At 42.1% G+C, this 16,623-nt stretch overlaps 1 protein-coding gene across 1 annotated transcript in view; it reads right to left on the bottom strand.

Moving 5' to 3' along the window:
* Nucleotides 1–382: 382 nt before the first annotated feature.
* Nucleotides 383–16,623, bottom strand: part of BEND5 (BEN domain containing 5) — a 112,107-nt gene continuing 95,866 nt past the window's right edge. The window contains exons 7-8 of the mRNA XM_078671387.1: nucleotides 3,808–4,021; nucleotides 383–536 (exon numbers count right to left, since the gene is read on the bottom strand). Coding sequence (XP_078527513.1) covers nucleotides 412–536; nucleotides 3,808–4,021 — 339 coding nt within the window. The 3' untranslated portion in view covers nucleotides 383–411. The remainder of the gene's footprint in view (nucleotides 537–3,807; nucleotides 4,022–16,623) is intronic.

Here is a 16,623-nt window from a genome sequence, read left to right as displayed (position 1 = left end):
GGCATTTGAAGTGAGGTTTTGACAGCCCTAAAGAAGGTGATTCTAGTAGGACTTAATTTTCAAAAATTAAAAAGAAATAAGAACAGAAATGGCAAACGTCAGACAGGCATGTGTTCTTTGTAAAATTAATTTGAATAATAAGAATCTCCAGAATTAAAACTTGCTCTGAGACATCATGCGTCTGATTATCAAAGAAGATCCTACGATGGATAAAACTAGTGGTTCTGTATAAATAGTGCACACCATACACGGTTGGCAGAACAGCTACATTACAACTTCAGGAACATGTAACTATAGACGAAGACCTGAAATTAAGACAACGTTTATAACTACCCAAATCGCTCTGGGTGACCGAAACGGAACGGAATCAAACACAAAGGCGTTAAAAACATAAGAACTTTTATTGCAAATTCATTTTTTGCGGCATTTATTGATGTCCATGATTTTCTCACAGATGTACTTGTTGACCTTGGAGAGTCTCTGTGCGATTTCGGTTTCATCCACGGTCTCTTGTGTTATTCTGTCGTATACACATTCTGTGGATAGAAAAAGAAAGCAGTGCAACTGTTATATTGCTGTAGATTAGACTGCTTTCATGCTAAAACCCGTTGACTACCCTGTGTCTGAAAAATGAAAGCAGACGTGGTCATGTATCAATGTATTTACAGACGAGACAACAGTTCTGCAGTTGATAATACTGTCCAACATCAGAGGTGGGCATCGGTAAAATGGTAGTGATCTGAGAAGATCAGTGTAAGGAACTGGGTTGTTGGTTGAAGGGGTGAACCCCTACTCAAGCAACAACCACAATCCTTGTCAGGGTAAACCACAAAAAAGCGGATAAATGTACCTGTGTTCAACCCTCTGGAAGCTTGGCACAAAAGCAGTCAGGCTTAATTCAGAGGCAATGTGTAAAGTATTTATGCAGCACACACACTGTAATAAAAGTGAAAACACAATACAAGAAAAATTCCATAATAATTTAGAAAAACAATGCAAAATGTAATAAATTTTACACCACAACCACAAAATCAGTAGAACCGGAGACATGCAATTTCAATGACTGATTTATGGAAAGTACAGCACCTAAAGACACAAAGTGTCACTCGCAGTTTTCTGGTGGTTCAATAAAAGGTGAATGTTGCAAGTGCATGCTGACCGTGATGGTGCACGGGGCAGATACAGGGACCAGTTCAGCAAATCTGAAAACGTTACCTTCTAAAGTCCAAAGCAAAGAGTTCCGTTCTTGGTTGAGGAGGCCACAGGGAGCAGGGAGTGTGTAATGGATGGTCATTACTGTCGTAAGAAGAGCAGAATGGGAGTCGGTGCAGTGCAATGATCTTGTCGGGCGTCCTGGATGGCCATTGCTGGAGTTTTATGTTGGCAGTCACTACAGGCAATCGATGATGTAGCGTGATGTGCAGATATCGCGTTGGTGGTCATCGCTGGTAGTCGCTATAGTGCAAAGGGTCAGAGTAATTGGGGCTTTGTGCTGGCGGTCGCTAAGATATTGCCTGAACGGACTTGTTCGTACTCATGAACAGCCCAAAACCTCAGGATTTCTCCCTTTCTTCAAGGAGGAGCTCAAATAGGGATCCAGAAACTGGAAGGCACCTCTTTGGTATCAGAAACTCACTCCAGTAGAGGCCAGCAGGGCTCAGGGAAGTCCAGTTGCTGGTTCAGGCAGGTCCAGTGCAGCAGGTTCAGCTGGGCAGTTGCAGAAGGCCTTTGGAGCTTGTTATGTCCATATAGATCAGTCAGCTGACCATTGGAGTCACTTTAGACTGGGATAAATGGTGCAGGTCCAACCTTTCTTCTCAGTTAACAGGGCAGGCCTCAGGTAGCAGAACAGAATGGCGTCCTTCTTCTGTAGTATCCACAGGTCTAGGAGTGCATGTATTGAAGAGTGGATCCGAGGGTCCTCTTTTCATACCTGGTTGCCCACTTTGAACTAAAAGAAGCGTGTCTTGAATTTCTTGCCCCCTACAAAGGTGTTTGGAATTTCCTGGCTGCAGTCACTATAGGGGACAATAGGCTAGTCTGTAATCATTTGTGTGAGCTGGGCCAGTGCCATTGAAGTGCAAGCTTCCCCTCCCAATCCTGCCATACATGGCCCATCCTGCCAACATACAGATCCTCTATTGTGATGCTGTCTAGGAAAAAAATAAGAAAGGCCAACTACACCTAGTAATGTGACCCAGGAACAGGTCGCAGGCACCAAATGGTTGGGGGGAAAAAAATGGCAAGTTTCTAAAAGTGGCATTTTCAGAATTGTGACTTAATATCTGACTTTACGAGTAAAGAGGAGTTTAAATTACAATTTCTCAAACACCAAACATGACCTTCCTACTAAATTGTTATCACTTATTAAATGTAATATGGTAACCTAATGTTATCATATGAGAGAGGTAGTTCTTGCAGTACTGCAAAAATAAATGTAGGAATTTTTCACTAGCTGGACACGTAAAAGTTAAAACTAAAAATCCAACTTTTTAGATATAATGCACCCTGCCCTATGGGCTGTTTAGGGCCTACCCTGGAGTGACTTAAAAGTATTAAAAAGGAGGGTTAGGCAAGGCAAAAAGGTTTATTTTGCCAGGTCGAAATGACAGTTTAAAACTGAACCCACAGGCTGCAATGGCAGGCCTCAGATGTTACAAAGGGATACTTAAGTGGGTGGCACAATAAGTGTTTCAAGCCCACTCATAGCATTTTACAGGCCCTGGATACATGTATTACCCTTTATTAGGAACTTACAAGTAAGTTAAACATGGCAATTAGGTGTAAGCCAATGGTACTATGTTTAAAGGAGAGCGCACAAGCACTTTAGCACTGGTTAGCAGTAGTAGAGTGTGCAGAGTCTTAAAGGCCAACAAAAACGTGTTTAGAAAACAAGAGGAATAAGGCACACGTTTTGGGAATGACTGCAGAAGGGGGACAAGTCCAACCAATGTGGCGAAGGACATTATTACCAATGAGAAAGAAGACATTTAAATTAAAAGTGTGGGCAGTGATGACATGCAGAAGAAAAGACAAAAATGTGTACCACAGAAACAGTAAAGGGGGAGACAGAAAAGAGTTGAATATGTTAATTTAGACAGCATTACATAACAACCAAAGACACGTGAGAGGACCTTTTGTAAAATCAGCAAGCAAAACTCTAGCACAGTATGCTGCTTTGCCACAATACAAATCGTCAAAAACCATTAGTCAGGTCAATATCTGAGGCTTTGATAACAACAACCACGGTTGAGCCGGGGACAGAAAACCAAGAACAGCTTTTGAATTTAGTAGGCCAGCAATATGAATGAACTTCACAAAGCACCATAAGGCCTACACAGCTTGAAAATGTTCTCACAAACAGAATTACAAACTCAATGCTGCAGTGAGAGTGAGGTGAATGCTCTTAAGAGGACATCCCACAATTAATGAATTGGGCTAACAGGGCTTCCTTATGGACCGTGAAGGAATTGTATACCAAAGGTAAGTGCACAGTAGCATCAAACTAGCTTTCACTACTGCTTTTTATACAATGCCTGGGCAAGTTGGAGAATATAAAGCTATGGTTTTCTATGCCATGTTTGCTAGAATTGGGTGGATTTTAGACGCCGTAAAACTGGTAACTGGAGAGAGATGTTCTACAATGCACCTTCGGACAGGTTTCTATGTGAAGCATTCCTGATGTATAAGTTTAATCAATAGCAGGATTAATCCACACCTCAAGAACTACCAGGGATCTCTGGTAAACCAGTGCACATGCATGCTAAGTGAATACTTCTAGAGTTCCTCGCTCTAATCAAAACCTACCTCTGATCAGGCTTAACTTGTGAGGCGAGAGCGGAGGTTTGGGAACTGCATCTTTTCTTTTAATTGTGGCAACTCCTGTGACGCTTCGGGTTTTCAGAACATCTATACCCCAGATCATGACAGCTAGGTTTTTGGTAAACTTGGAATCTCCTGGTGTGGTTTGCAGTTGGTGCCATTTCTCCTCATCCACCCAGATTCCATTGCCAAGATGGACCTAAAAAAATAAAAATTCAGACCTTAGTTAGCTGATAGTTAAAAGTGGTTTCCACAACAATGGCAACGCTGCACCCTTTGGAATGAAACGGTTATCAAACTGTCCCTTGAAATGCATACAGGCGATCTATCGTCGAATAATTTTCTATAAAGTTTTCAAAAATGCTCTATTTAAATAAAAAAATATATAAGAAATAGAACATTCGTTACAAGTGTTAATTCTGCCCTTCCACTACATATAGATTCCATTACTAGACACAGTCCCAATATAGCATTATGTATTCAGAACAGATAAAAAAATAATGCATCATACCCTAAAAATAACGTAAGTAAAACAATAACATTTACGTTGTTTGTGAAGATATTATTTTAGTAAAAACTATAAAACTATTATTTTCAAGATTGTGATGCATCTTGATCTTAGCTAGTGCTATTATCTCTTCGAAAACATGGAAAACCTTTTGTTGTTTAACGCAAGTCTTTTCTCGAGCCACAACCCTCACTGTGGAAAATGTCTTCTTCACATTCGAAATGTTGCAGTTTTGATAATCGCACGTTATTTCTGAAATTGTTAGAAAGTGCAAACATATACCCGACATTTGCTCTTATTACGCTTTCAAAACCTTGCATGAATATTCAAGAGTTACTAATTAAATTAGCCCTCTTTTTAAGTCTGGCGACTGTTCTAACACTCAGCAGTCTGCTTCCCGAAAAACACGATAGAAAACACATACATGTAACTCTATAAACAGGAGCCTTCGGTCATCTCTCTTCATCCACTGGTCTGATCAAACGTCATTCACATCAAACGTCATTCACATTTTGCTTCTGCCCACCATAGTAAAACGAGTTAGCCCACTTCAGGCCCTGACTGAGTGACACATGTTGCTTGTACATACGTGCATGCCAGTCTAAACTGTAGTCCACTTCCTTTTGCTTGTTTCATGTTTTTATTCAATTAATTTTTGTAATGTGTAATTTTTAACTTATTCTTTTTCCCCCCCAAGATATGAGCACATATGAACTTTCCTTTAGACATAAACTTTTGATTGCTTTTATACGTTTAAGGCCTAATTTATTTTTGAAAAAAAATTAAAATGCAGGCTGGCCAAGACAAAGTTATTGGCCTTGTTAATGTTTGTCTAGATATAGAGGAACGTGGTAGGAAACTTACATTTAGTGGATGCAGAGGGAAGGGAATACTCTGGGTAATTAAAGAAAAGGTAAAACCAGGGTTGGCGAGTACAGAAGTTGAGTGAAGTGAACCACAAAATGTTCTGCCTGGAGACGAGATGGTGCATGCCTTTCCTTAAACAAATATATCCTTTATTTATGGAAATAACGAGGTGGAATGGTGGGAAAACAAGAGGTGGGACTTTAGAGAGGTATATATATGCAAGTTCCACGTCTATTCTTAAGATGAGGATACAGCCAACAGAGGGAAATATAAAATGCCTAACACAGTATTTTAACAAAGGATTGAGCCCATATAACCTAATCGAAGGAAGTATCTTAAGAAACTAGACCTCGGACCCCAAATCCACACATCCTCCTCAGAGAAACACACAACTAAGGAAAGGGTAGAGAGACATGAAACAAAAAGAAAAATACATAACCGCAGAAATTAATCAAAATAAACTGTGAAAAATACAATTATTTTTTGATCACAGAATTAAGATTCCAAATGTGACAATCTACAAAATTCGGCGCTCCATGGAATCGGAACCCCTTTCAGCAGTTTACTGAACTTAAAGGTGTCCTGCTGAATCATAGGTGGTTTCATGACCGCGTAGTCCCCCAACAGTTACATCAGCACTGCTTTGTGCACATTACAGTTCCCTTCCCTCTTCTTTTCTTCAATTTGTTATTTCCTCAAATCAGTTCTCCCAGCAACTCCACTCTGTCCACTTCCTATCTCTACACTACCCAAACATACAACCCATGACCCACAAGGGACAAACTATCGAACAAGGGCTTAATCATCAGAAAAGATCAAAAGAAGCTATCAAAGTCATGGCAAGTGGGAACAGCATCCACTCTGTTCTAAATTTTGGTTCCCGGTTCTTTTACCCCACCTTTTGACATTTGTATGTAGTAATGAATTTCCTGATCATCCCATTGGTTTATGGGTGGCATAGGGAGTACCTCGTATGCCTTTTTCCTTAAGGAAAGCTTCCATATCTTTGAAGGTTAACTGGACCTTGTTGTGTGTCAGGGGAACCTTTTGATTACTCTCCCTACAAATAGCTCCTCTAATAATTTAATTATAGCACATGTAGTTACCTCATTTACAATAGCTATCTTGGGCCACCTGGAGTACATATCCACCATCAGCAGCATGTCTATAGGTACAGATTGCAATGACTCTACAATGCTCAAGGTAATTTCCTCCCATCGGTCTGTGGAAATCTCCATTCACACAAAGGGAGGAATCATAAGGTTCATAATCTGATCACTCTGATTACACTTCATTTTCTGCTCACCTTAATAGTTATACCCTGCCAACAATAATTGCCTCTCAACCAAGAGTGTAGTCTTGCAAACCTCAAGGCACCCCACAGGAGTTAGATCAATAAAACATACCGTCAAGCTTTCTGGTGGTACCAATCTTGAATCCCTAAAATCACGACCAAATCTGCCCAGACAACTCGTCCTTGGCACTGCCATAGGATTTCTCCATAGGACCACAGCCCATTTAGCTCTTCCCATCTCAACCCTCTCATAAACCTCTGCGAGGACCAAACCCTTTGCCGAATGCCTCAAACCATTCCCAATACAAGATGCAACCATCTGTAACATTGTGATAAACCGAAAATTAAGTCAGATATTTAGACTCTTCACGCAAGCTACATTGGTGATATCTAGGCACGAGATCAAGAGTGGTAAAGTATTTGGTCCCAATCAGCATACCTACCATCTCAGATATTTCAGGCGAGAGAACTTTGCCCGTATCCAATCTTTTGTCAAGCTCACTCAAGTTTACGCAATGCTTGATATCTCCGTATGCCAAATGTGCTACTGCCATTGGCACCAAACACTATATTGCTTCAACATATTCTGTAATCCCTCATATATACAAAAAAAGTCTACCTTAACAGAATCCCTAACACGGCAGTCAATATTTCTGACCTGGCCAGTAGAAGGCACAGTTCTGTCCTTGAGTTTAATGTGAAGTGCATAATACCACAAGCACCCACCCTCCTGTTACAAAAAACAGCAATAAGCTTTCTACAGAACAGATACTGTTGACTTCAACTTGTGGAGTGACTTTGAGTTTGAGAGACTTGTCTAACAAATTTTGATGGTGCCAGCTTGAAACAGACATATTCAGAAACACAAACGTACGCTTCACAAATAATAAATATATTTATTCACAAAATTTGCAAACCAGCATGCCAAGTCTGTCCTAGTCAAAAAGAAGCTTCAAGCACCCTACATGGCCTTCCCCAAGGGTGGGGAAACAACTACTCAATAAGAAGGGCTAAAAAGAAGGTAAATCACCTGTGGAGAGCACATAAAAAGGTCACCAATAGACTCTTCAATACTGCACAACATCTACGGGAGGGAAGAAAAATGATAAAAAGGGCTAAAAGGAAGAGTAGAAGGGAGTGATAGAACTCATCCTGGGCAAAGCTGCTGTACAATATCAAGACAACAATTCTGCAAAACTTCTGGCACACCGTAAAGGGAGTAGGCATATATCTTCTAAAAAGTGGCATTCTCCAACATCTCATAGCCAACATGGTATCAATTCCTGCTTGATCACTTCAGTCCGGCGGTACAGCCGGATCAATCTAGCAAACAGGCAGATGACCAAGTGCACGCAAACTCCCTGCCAAAACAGCCTACAGTAAGTGACCGAAAATCAACTAGGTGCACTGTCACCACAGGTACAGTTCAGAAGCAAATTTCAAAAGTCTGCAGAGAGGGGGCGCCAGGCCCAAATGGAACTCCACCTGCCATCTACAAGGACGACCCAACATTCTGGCCTGCAGTTAACCCTGCTTTTTTCCACCATTTTGCAGCTTAATCGTACCCCTCGTTCATGGCAGGGCTAGATCCTCACACCAATTTTCAAGTGCAGAGACAAAGGGGTGCCTGGGAACTATCGCCTGATAGCTCTAAATGGACAAGGACGCCAAATAGTTTGCAGAGGTGTTACTGGGGAAGCCACAGCATTGAGCTGAGGTTACTACCATCATTCCACTAAACCAAATTGGTTTCCCCAAGCATACAAGGACCTCAGTTAACATCATGGCACTCTCCCTATTAACCCACCTGGCTAAGACAAACAGCCAGCCGGCCTATTTAGGCTTCATTGACTACAAGTCTGCATTTGATAGGGTTGACTGAGGAAGGCTATTGCAGAAACAGGGCAATCTAAACATCCCAGATGACCTACTAAGGGCACTGGAACTATTGCATATACATACAGGGGTCCGAATTAGAGCTGGAGAGTGCTCTTGTTTATCTAGGCCAATCAAAACTATGAAAGGTCTGTAGCCAGGCTGCGTCTTTGCTCCAACATTGTTTAACCTGTGCCTATTGGATCTTACTTCCACCCTAAATGCAGGCAACTCTAACCCAGCCAAACTAGGGGGCTTTCAGCTTTCAAATCTTTTGTGTGCAGGTGACCTAGTTCTGATTAGAAAACTATGTTGGCCTGCACGCCTTCTTGATGCAACCATGGCCTTACTCATCAATTAATGCACTGACAATTAACAGAAAGAAAACAAAAATCTTAAAAGTCCAAGGCACAAGATCTCAAAAGCCCACGTGGTTTCTGGACCAAGAAAAATTAGGGTTGACAAAAAGCTATAAGTATATCAGTCTTTTTCAATGAGAACGGGAGGTGCAGCGAATAGCTAGAACAAATTAGAAAGAAGGGCAGTTCTCTGGACTTCGGCCGTAGGTCTCTTTACACCAAATTGAAAGGCACAACACTCACAATGATTCTGCAGGTGGCCCAAGAAAAGGTTCTTCCAACTTTGACCAATGCAAGCGAGGCTCTTAGGATGCGGGACAGTGCAATACTGGACAAAATGGTACTCAAGATGTATAGGTCAATTTTCCAGCCACCCTATCACCCATCTCCGGCCCAGATTAGGCTGGAGTTTGGTATTGTTAAACAGTCACTGCCCCGGAATGCGGCCTTTATGATGTGCTTTCAAAACTAAAGCTCGCAACGGAAGGCTCGCTTGGCTATTACCTCTGGTCCGAACTGATAGTAAAGAATAGATCCCAGGCATGCTAATATATCTATTACAGGCCTTGAATACTCTTGGTTTAATCAGCGGTTGGGATTTTCTCATAAGCCACTTGGAGTTTAAAAACATGGCAAAAGCAAACACACAATTGTTTGAGGACAATGACTGCCTGTCTCGACACAAACATGGTTGGATGACTCTTCATTGTAATACTAGGCTAAAACCCCAGGGCTACGTAAGTGAATCATATAGTTATTGGATCAATGTACAGTTCCTGAAATACAGATTGGAGATACTATTGATCCTAAGTCAATATCCCCCATGGTAAAGACCGGAAGCTCAAGACAACTGTCAGCCATGCAACCAGGGCCAGCAAGATATTATCCATGTATTCTGCTTGTGTACCTCCCGTATGGAGGATCGGCGGGAGAGCCCACGAAGAACATGGAATGACTTAGGTATAAGGTCATGCAGGGAGGCAGTGATGGCCTACTTTGAACCACTGGACATTAGGTTGAACTGTGCAATGCTAACATTCAACCAGAGATTTAGGAAAAAGGTTGAGGCCAGGGTTCCAGCAGACAGAGGAGGGGGGTGGCCAGCTTACACATGATAAGGCACTAAGACACCTAAACTGCTGCATTTGCACTTTACATCAATAACGTCCATTGCACCTTACTTACCCTGTCCTCGTACACTGTACTTAACTTCCGCCCCTTATCTTATACCTGTATACAGGCATTACGAGCTGGAAAAAGTACTAAGGAACCTAAATTACTGCAGTTGCACTTTACATCAATAACGTCCATTGCACCTTATTCCCCGCACTCGCACCTTTATACTTACAAAGACTATAACAATCGCTAGTAGCGTGGAACATTGGCGAAAGGCAGGTACGCTCAGGAAATATGCTTCACCTCACAAGCGTATTTTATTTATATATCCCTGCTGCCAAGCCACTTGGCACACAAAGCCGTGGGGCCAATTCACTATAAGTTACAGGGCAGGAAGAGAGCCCTCTTTCTTAAATCTGTCTTCAAAGGCTTGGTCAAGAGGGATTTTTGCTTTTTTAGAGATGATGATGGCACCATTTGCAAGTTGTATGTATTTTCAAGGTATTTTACTGTATACTCCATTGCTAAGTTTTTAACAATCAAGCAATAAAGATTTACTTATGTAAAAAAATATAGGTTAAAGTAACTTCATAGTTAAGTGAAAGGTTCAGTAAGAACGTAACGTTTTAAACTCTAAAAACGACAGCAATTCACCAGTTATAGTTATCTAAATTAACCATAAGTCTTGCTCTAAAGTAGTTATAACTCCCCCCACCAGGCACACTTTTCTCATCAAAAATGTCACTGCAAATGTTGTAGTGATATCAATGATGTAATAGAAGATGCAATGAGTGATGCACTATGTGGGGTAATTAGCAGTGCATGGCGAGAGCACAAGTTATAGTTACAGCAGAGAGTGAGTTATAGTTACTTGAGGTAACTATAACTAGTACATTTCTAAGGTTTTTAGAGTTTAAAACATTACGCTGTTACTGAACATTACACCTAACTTTAACATTATTCTAGCCTTTGCTTTTTTTCAGTGCATTTTTAGGTTTATTTTAAGGTAAAATAATATTCATTTACTAGGCGTAAATCTAACTCCCTGCGTGCACGGCCAAAGGTTAGCTGCAGGACCCAACCCCAGGCCAGGCCCTGCGGCTAACCACCCCGCAAGCGGGCAACCCCATGCTGTGTACAGCTTTTGGCAATGCACAAACAGGCGGTTGGCCACAAGGGTTGACTTGCGGCCAGGCCCTGTGATCAACCCTGTAAAGACAGCCAACCTCACACTGTACTGGCCCTTCAGCTGTGCATGGCGGGGGGTGGCCACAGGACCTGGCCGGAGGTCAGGCCCTGCTGCCTCCTCTCCACATGCAGCCAACCCCGCGCTGCACACAGCTTCAGCCATGCGTGGTAAGGGGTTGGCCACAAGGGCTGGCCTGCGAACAGACCCTGTGGCAAACCCCTGAAAGGCAGTCAACAACACACTGCACACAGCCTTCGGCATAACAAAACAGCAATATTCACCATGTATAAAAAATCTGTTATGGCTACGAAGAGAACACATACTTCATTCCTGTAGTTGTTCTGTCTTTTTCTCTGAAAACTGGGCTGCTTCGTGCCTCCTATGCGGCATAGCAACTCCGGGTAATGCGTTCAATGACTGAGCATTCAGGTTGCAATTACAAGTTAGCAGCAGGGAAGCTTGAACACTTGTACCCACTTGAAAACTCTTTAATAAATATGTTAAACAGAAAGACATACATGGACTAATCATTATTATATTTAATTACCTCCATAATTATAGATGGTGCAATTAGGGAAAATTACTTCTAAAAATAATTCTACAAGTGTCCCATCACAATAATGGATAGATGGATCTACCCTACAAAGGATGCCCTTTTCTTCAATTTTCCTTGGCTAGTAAAGCTTTCTCCTAGACAAACATTCTTGCAATTGCAATAGGCTTTATGGTAGCTGCTCAGATGCCTTGAAAATGTTAGTACATTTCCTTAAACAAATACTGCAGTTTATATTACAGATCATATTAGAAAAACATAACATTACTACAAAAACATGCAGAGCAGCCTAGTCCCAATGTAACTATTGGTAGAATAGGGGATTGAGCAAACAGATTTTGCTCTTGTCCTTATAAGGACCTGGTGCAAATAGGGACGATACAGATTGTGACATTACTACAAACAATTGTAATGCATATATTGGCATCAACTGTTTTATGCCAATAGAACAAATACTAAGAAATAAATCCCAGCCCTCAGCTTACCTTTGAAAAAGCGTTGGAAAATGTATATGTAATGCAAATTGTAACACTCGCACCAAATAATTTAAAAAAGCAACTGGGGCAATTGCAAATCACTGCACATATAGCAACTTCCGCAGCAATACTAATTATAGTGATCAAGTTAGGCTGCACGAAGCAATAGAGGGAGTCCATCATCGGCACTCCCTCAACTGAAGAATGCCATCTGGAGGTCTCTCATTATGTAAGAAAAGACAAGTTGATAGTTAAAATTCACTCAGTTAAAAGCGTACAAGATTCGATTTTCCCATTCTTTTAAAATTCCTTCTTCATTGTTTATCACAGAAAACATCGGTTTCTCTTTCAATTTTGCTTGTAATTATTTGTACAGATTCTTGCAGCCAACGTGCGCGTTTCGTTCAATTTTGAACTTGTTCAGGGCTTACGGTGTGTAAAATAACCCATGGTAATAGGTAGTTAAGTAAAGTGTTTAATTTGATCTTGGGGCTATAACGTGCCAACATGGTCAAGTAACCTCAAGTAATTGTGAATATATCCACAGTGTTGGATTTTAAATATAAACTTATTCAATGCAGAATCACAACATCTCAAAGTGATCTACATCTCTGCATAATAAATTGAGATATTAGACCTCGCCAAGTCCCATTTCATTTCGATTGGTAAAGAAGACCGAACAAAATCCTCTGTTTCCTGTCGTTCCAGACAAATTTCATCATTAACATCTGGATCTACAACAAGAACGTTTTATCACCTGGGTTTGGCAAGGACGGAAACAGGAACAGAAGTCTGGGAAGGATATTCACCTGGATGGTATTCGTCCAATCCATTCAAGATATATACAACTTCCTCCAGGCTTCCAAGCTCTCTATATCCTACTAAGCAATTGGGGATAGTTTGTAACAAACAGGTCTGTGATATATGGGGCTATCCTTATACCCAGATACTTAATGTGCCTTTTACTGAACCTATAAGGGTATGCTCTTCACAAACTTCTCGCCTTCTCACTAAGAAGAGATATATTAGAACCGTCAAGTACGCCTCAAGTTGACCTAAAGGGAGCAGGCTATTGTCAGCATATAAATGGATTTTATATTTAGTTATTCCAAATGTAATCCTCCTTGATGACTGCCTGATCTGACGCACCAAGGGTTCAATGACCAAGGCACAGGTAAAGGGAGACTGAGGGTACCCTGTATCTCCATACAAACTTAAAGATAGATGAGATGGCCATTAGGAGCTATTCAAGCTGTAGTACTGGCATAGTTGTCAAATACCATTTCAATTAATTCAGGCCAAATTCCATGTTCATCAAAACAAAGTGTAACAAGCATTGGCATAGCCAATAGGTCTCGCCTTTGGGACCTTATAAGTATTTAGTTGTGCAGCACAATATCCGTGGTGCAACAACATCCACTGTGGCATGGCTAAACGCTTATAAGGTCCCAAAGCAAGACCTATTGGCTATACCACTGCTTGTTTTAATTGAGTGTATGATTTTTTTAGAGACACTGGTGGAAAAGGCATGATGAACCTGAGGAAGGAAGAACAAATGCAACAAGAGAGGATGGATGGATGAGAGGTGGCGGCTGAATAAAGGGAGGGTTAGAATCGTGGAAGAAATGTGAACTGAAGTAAGGATGATGGATTCAGGAGAAAAGTAAGGTTGATGGTTAGATGAGCAAAATAAGGATGATGTTGGGTTGATTGATGCATAGAAGTAAGGATGGAAGGAGAGAATAAGATGAAGTGGGAGGGGAAAAGGGATGATGAAGAGGTGCACAGATGAATAGGATTGGTGGGTGGGTGAAGGTGTGATGGGTGGATGAAAAGAAGGAAGGATGGCTCACTTCACTCACTGTCTTTTGGCATAGAGTTCAAAGCGGGCTTATTATATTTGTCTGACTACATTCTTGCATCCAGTCCAGGTGTTTTGCTTTGTCTTTTGGTATTTGTAGTTCTGTTAAACAGGACTACAAGTCCCAGAATGTAAGGCAAAGACAAAACCTGACTGACTCCCACATGCATGTTGTACCCGGGAAACATGAGAGGTCTGGAATATGTGTAAGAAATATTCCGTAATTCGCGTCTACGCTAGCACGAGTATCTTTAGTTAGTGCAATAAAACATGTTATCATAATGCATGGTATGGTATCTCATCGTACTATATTGCATTTGGAGATCTGGTGTCCTAGCGTCGCTCAAGAGGTAGGAGGAAAAACTGTCAAGCGCTCCAGCCGCACTGCGCAGACCGTGCCCTTGTAGCTGACCTCCGGGAGAAAGGAGCTGTGTGTCAGCCGTCCTGGATGGACCGCACTGGCGCTCTACATTAGGAAATGAAGCTGCGTGAATGTGTGTGGTGCATTGGCGGCACCGGCGAGCATGCGGGGCTCAAATCTAGACTAATGAAATGGTGTGTCCGCGGCAGTGCGCTCCGAAGCCCGAGCGCTGAAATTCAAGGAGAAAGGAGCTGCGCCTGGCCCTGGGGATCCGGTCTTGGAGCCGTGGAGCAGAAGCCGCCGAAATCAAGGAAAAGGAGCAGTGCCAGGGACTGGTGCACAGCACACCCCTTACATCTCTGTTTACCCTTCCTCAGCTGGGATAGGAGACGGAGAGCCCATTTCCAGAGTAGCACCCAGGAGGTAACTCCATATGAAGAGGGCATGCCAGTCAATGGCTTAATTTATAGAGCACGCTTCCTAGGATCGTACTCCAATAATTGGTTCATTGGGACCAAGGATGCCGCATGGCGTCTTCACTAACGAGGCTGCAAGGTACTCCAATGCTTTTCTTTTCACAAGCTAAAGAATTCTGGGAACTGTAGTCCAGGTTAATTTTAGTTGTGCGACTTGAACGGAAGCCCTGAAAAAAACTCTTGCAAATGAAACACCGAGCACTCTCATGACTTCCTTGGTGACATTGGGTCAGAAGGGAACTTAACATATAGGAGCATGCAGTGCAAATTACATGCCGGGTAGCCTGTCAAATAAGATGCCACAAGGACTTACGAAGGGCGTTTGTGAAGGTTTAATAATAGGTGCTCCAGCGTCGCCGACGGTCCAAGCACAAGTAAAGGACACAAAACCGTTAGCAAGGTCTGCGGAATGAGCGTATACTGTGCCCATGCATGCGTAGCTTCACCATGGCTGGTGCGTTGCATTCTGGGACTTGTAGTCCTGTTTTCAAAGGGGATCAAAAAAGTGCAATATAGAAACCTGGCCTGGATGAACCACTATATCATGGATCTAGGAACATTGGGCCCGATTCACAGAACTAACTTAAGACAAAATCCTAAACTTACTACCATTTTGGTATTCACAGAAGGCACTTACTCATTTCGGTATTCACAGAAGTTAGTAGTCCTAACTTTAGGACTCCTAAATGCCTTCTGTGAATACAGAAAGTCTTAAAATTAGGATTTTTCTCAGTTTAGTAGTAGTAAAGTCTAACTTTACTACTACTAAACTGAGAAAAAGCCTAATTTTAAGACTTTCGGTGTTCACAGAAGGCATGAAGTCTAACTTTACTACTACTAAACTGAGAAAAAGCCTAATTTTCAGACTTTCGGTGTTCACAGACGGCATTTAGGAGTCCTAAAGTTAGGAGTCCTAACTTCTGTGAATACCGAAATGAGTAAGTGCCTTCTGTGAATACCAAAATGAGTAAGTGCCTTCTGTGAATACCAAAATGGTAGTAAGTTTAGGATTTTGTCTTAAGTTAGTTCTGTGAATCGGGCCCCTTGAGTGCTATCTGAGCATAATAGTCGGCGAGGATTCAATATTAGGCACAAAGACACCGACGAGCCTCCGAAAGATGAGCTAGCCGACCAGGCTTTAATGAAAGGATGCAAAGTCGCCTGCCAGGCCATGCTAGCAAGTGCAACTACATGGAAGAGAGTACGACAAAAGCCAAGGGACCGGTGCCTGCGAAAGCTCACAGAGCGGCACCCGCAGCCCAGTTAAAGTAACCCTTCGGGGGCCCATCAGGCATTGCAGCGCCGGCCCGACGAGGAACAAGAGCCCGATGATGAAGCATGAGATCCTTCGGGGTGTGTGAGGGGAACTAAGAGGAAAGACTTGGCCCTCCCCTTCGGGATTGGATCCTTGATACTGGAGATGAACCTCTGCTTCTCTCTTTTTCATCCTCCTCTTCTCATCTTTCTTTCTCTGCATCTTTCTTTTTTGGACTCGGTGACACCTTGCACCCTCCACATGAAACAGTGTCCCTTGTGATTTAATAGTCATTTGTGGAGCACTGACACTGGACCTGAACAAGCTCTTGGTCCCCCCTCTTATTTTGTTGACTTAGGTGGAGATTGTCTACATATCGATCCTGCTCTGTGGTTGAGTAGTTACCTATCGCATACAGGGTAGTAGAGAATGTCTTTAATTCATCTGACAATTCTTCCTGTTGATAACAATCTGCCCGAAGCAGAAAAAATCTCCCTCACATACTCTTTCCTCTTAATGTTTCTGCTTATAGTGTGTCTACATTGCTCCAGCCACATTTTTTTTCCAGGTGAAGCAAAGATAGTTCTGCCCTTTATGAGCATAAGATTCTC

This window comes from Lissotriton helveticus, chromosome 1_2 (assembly GCF_964261635.1).
Source record: "Lissotriton helveticus chromosome 1_2, aLisHel1.1, whole genome shotgun sequence".
Classification (NCBI taxonomy): domain Eukaryota; kingdom Metazoa; phylum Chordata; class Amphibia; order Caudata; family Salamandridae; genus Lissotriton; species Lissotriton helveticus.
The sequence above is the reverse complement of the archived record's forward strand: the minus strand, read 5'-3'. Positions and strand labels throughout refer to the sequence as shown.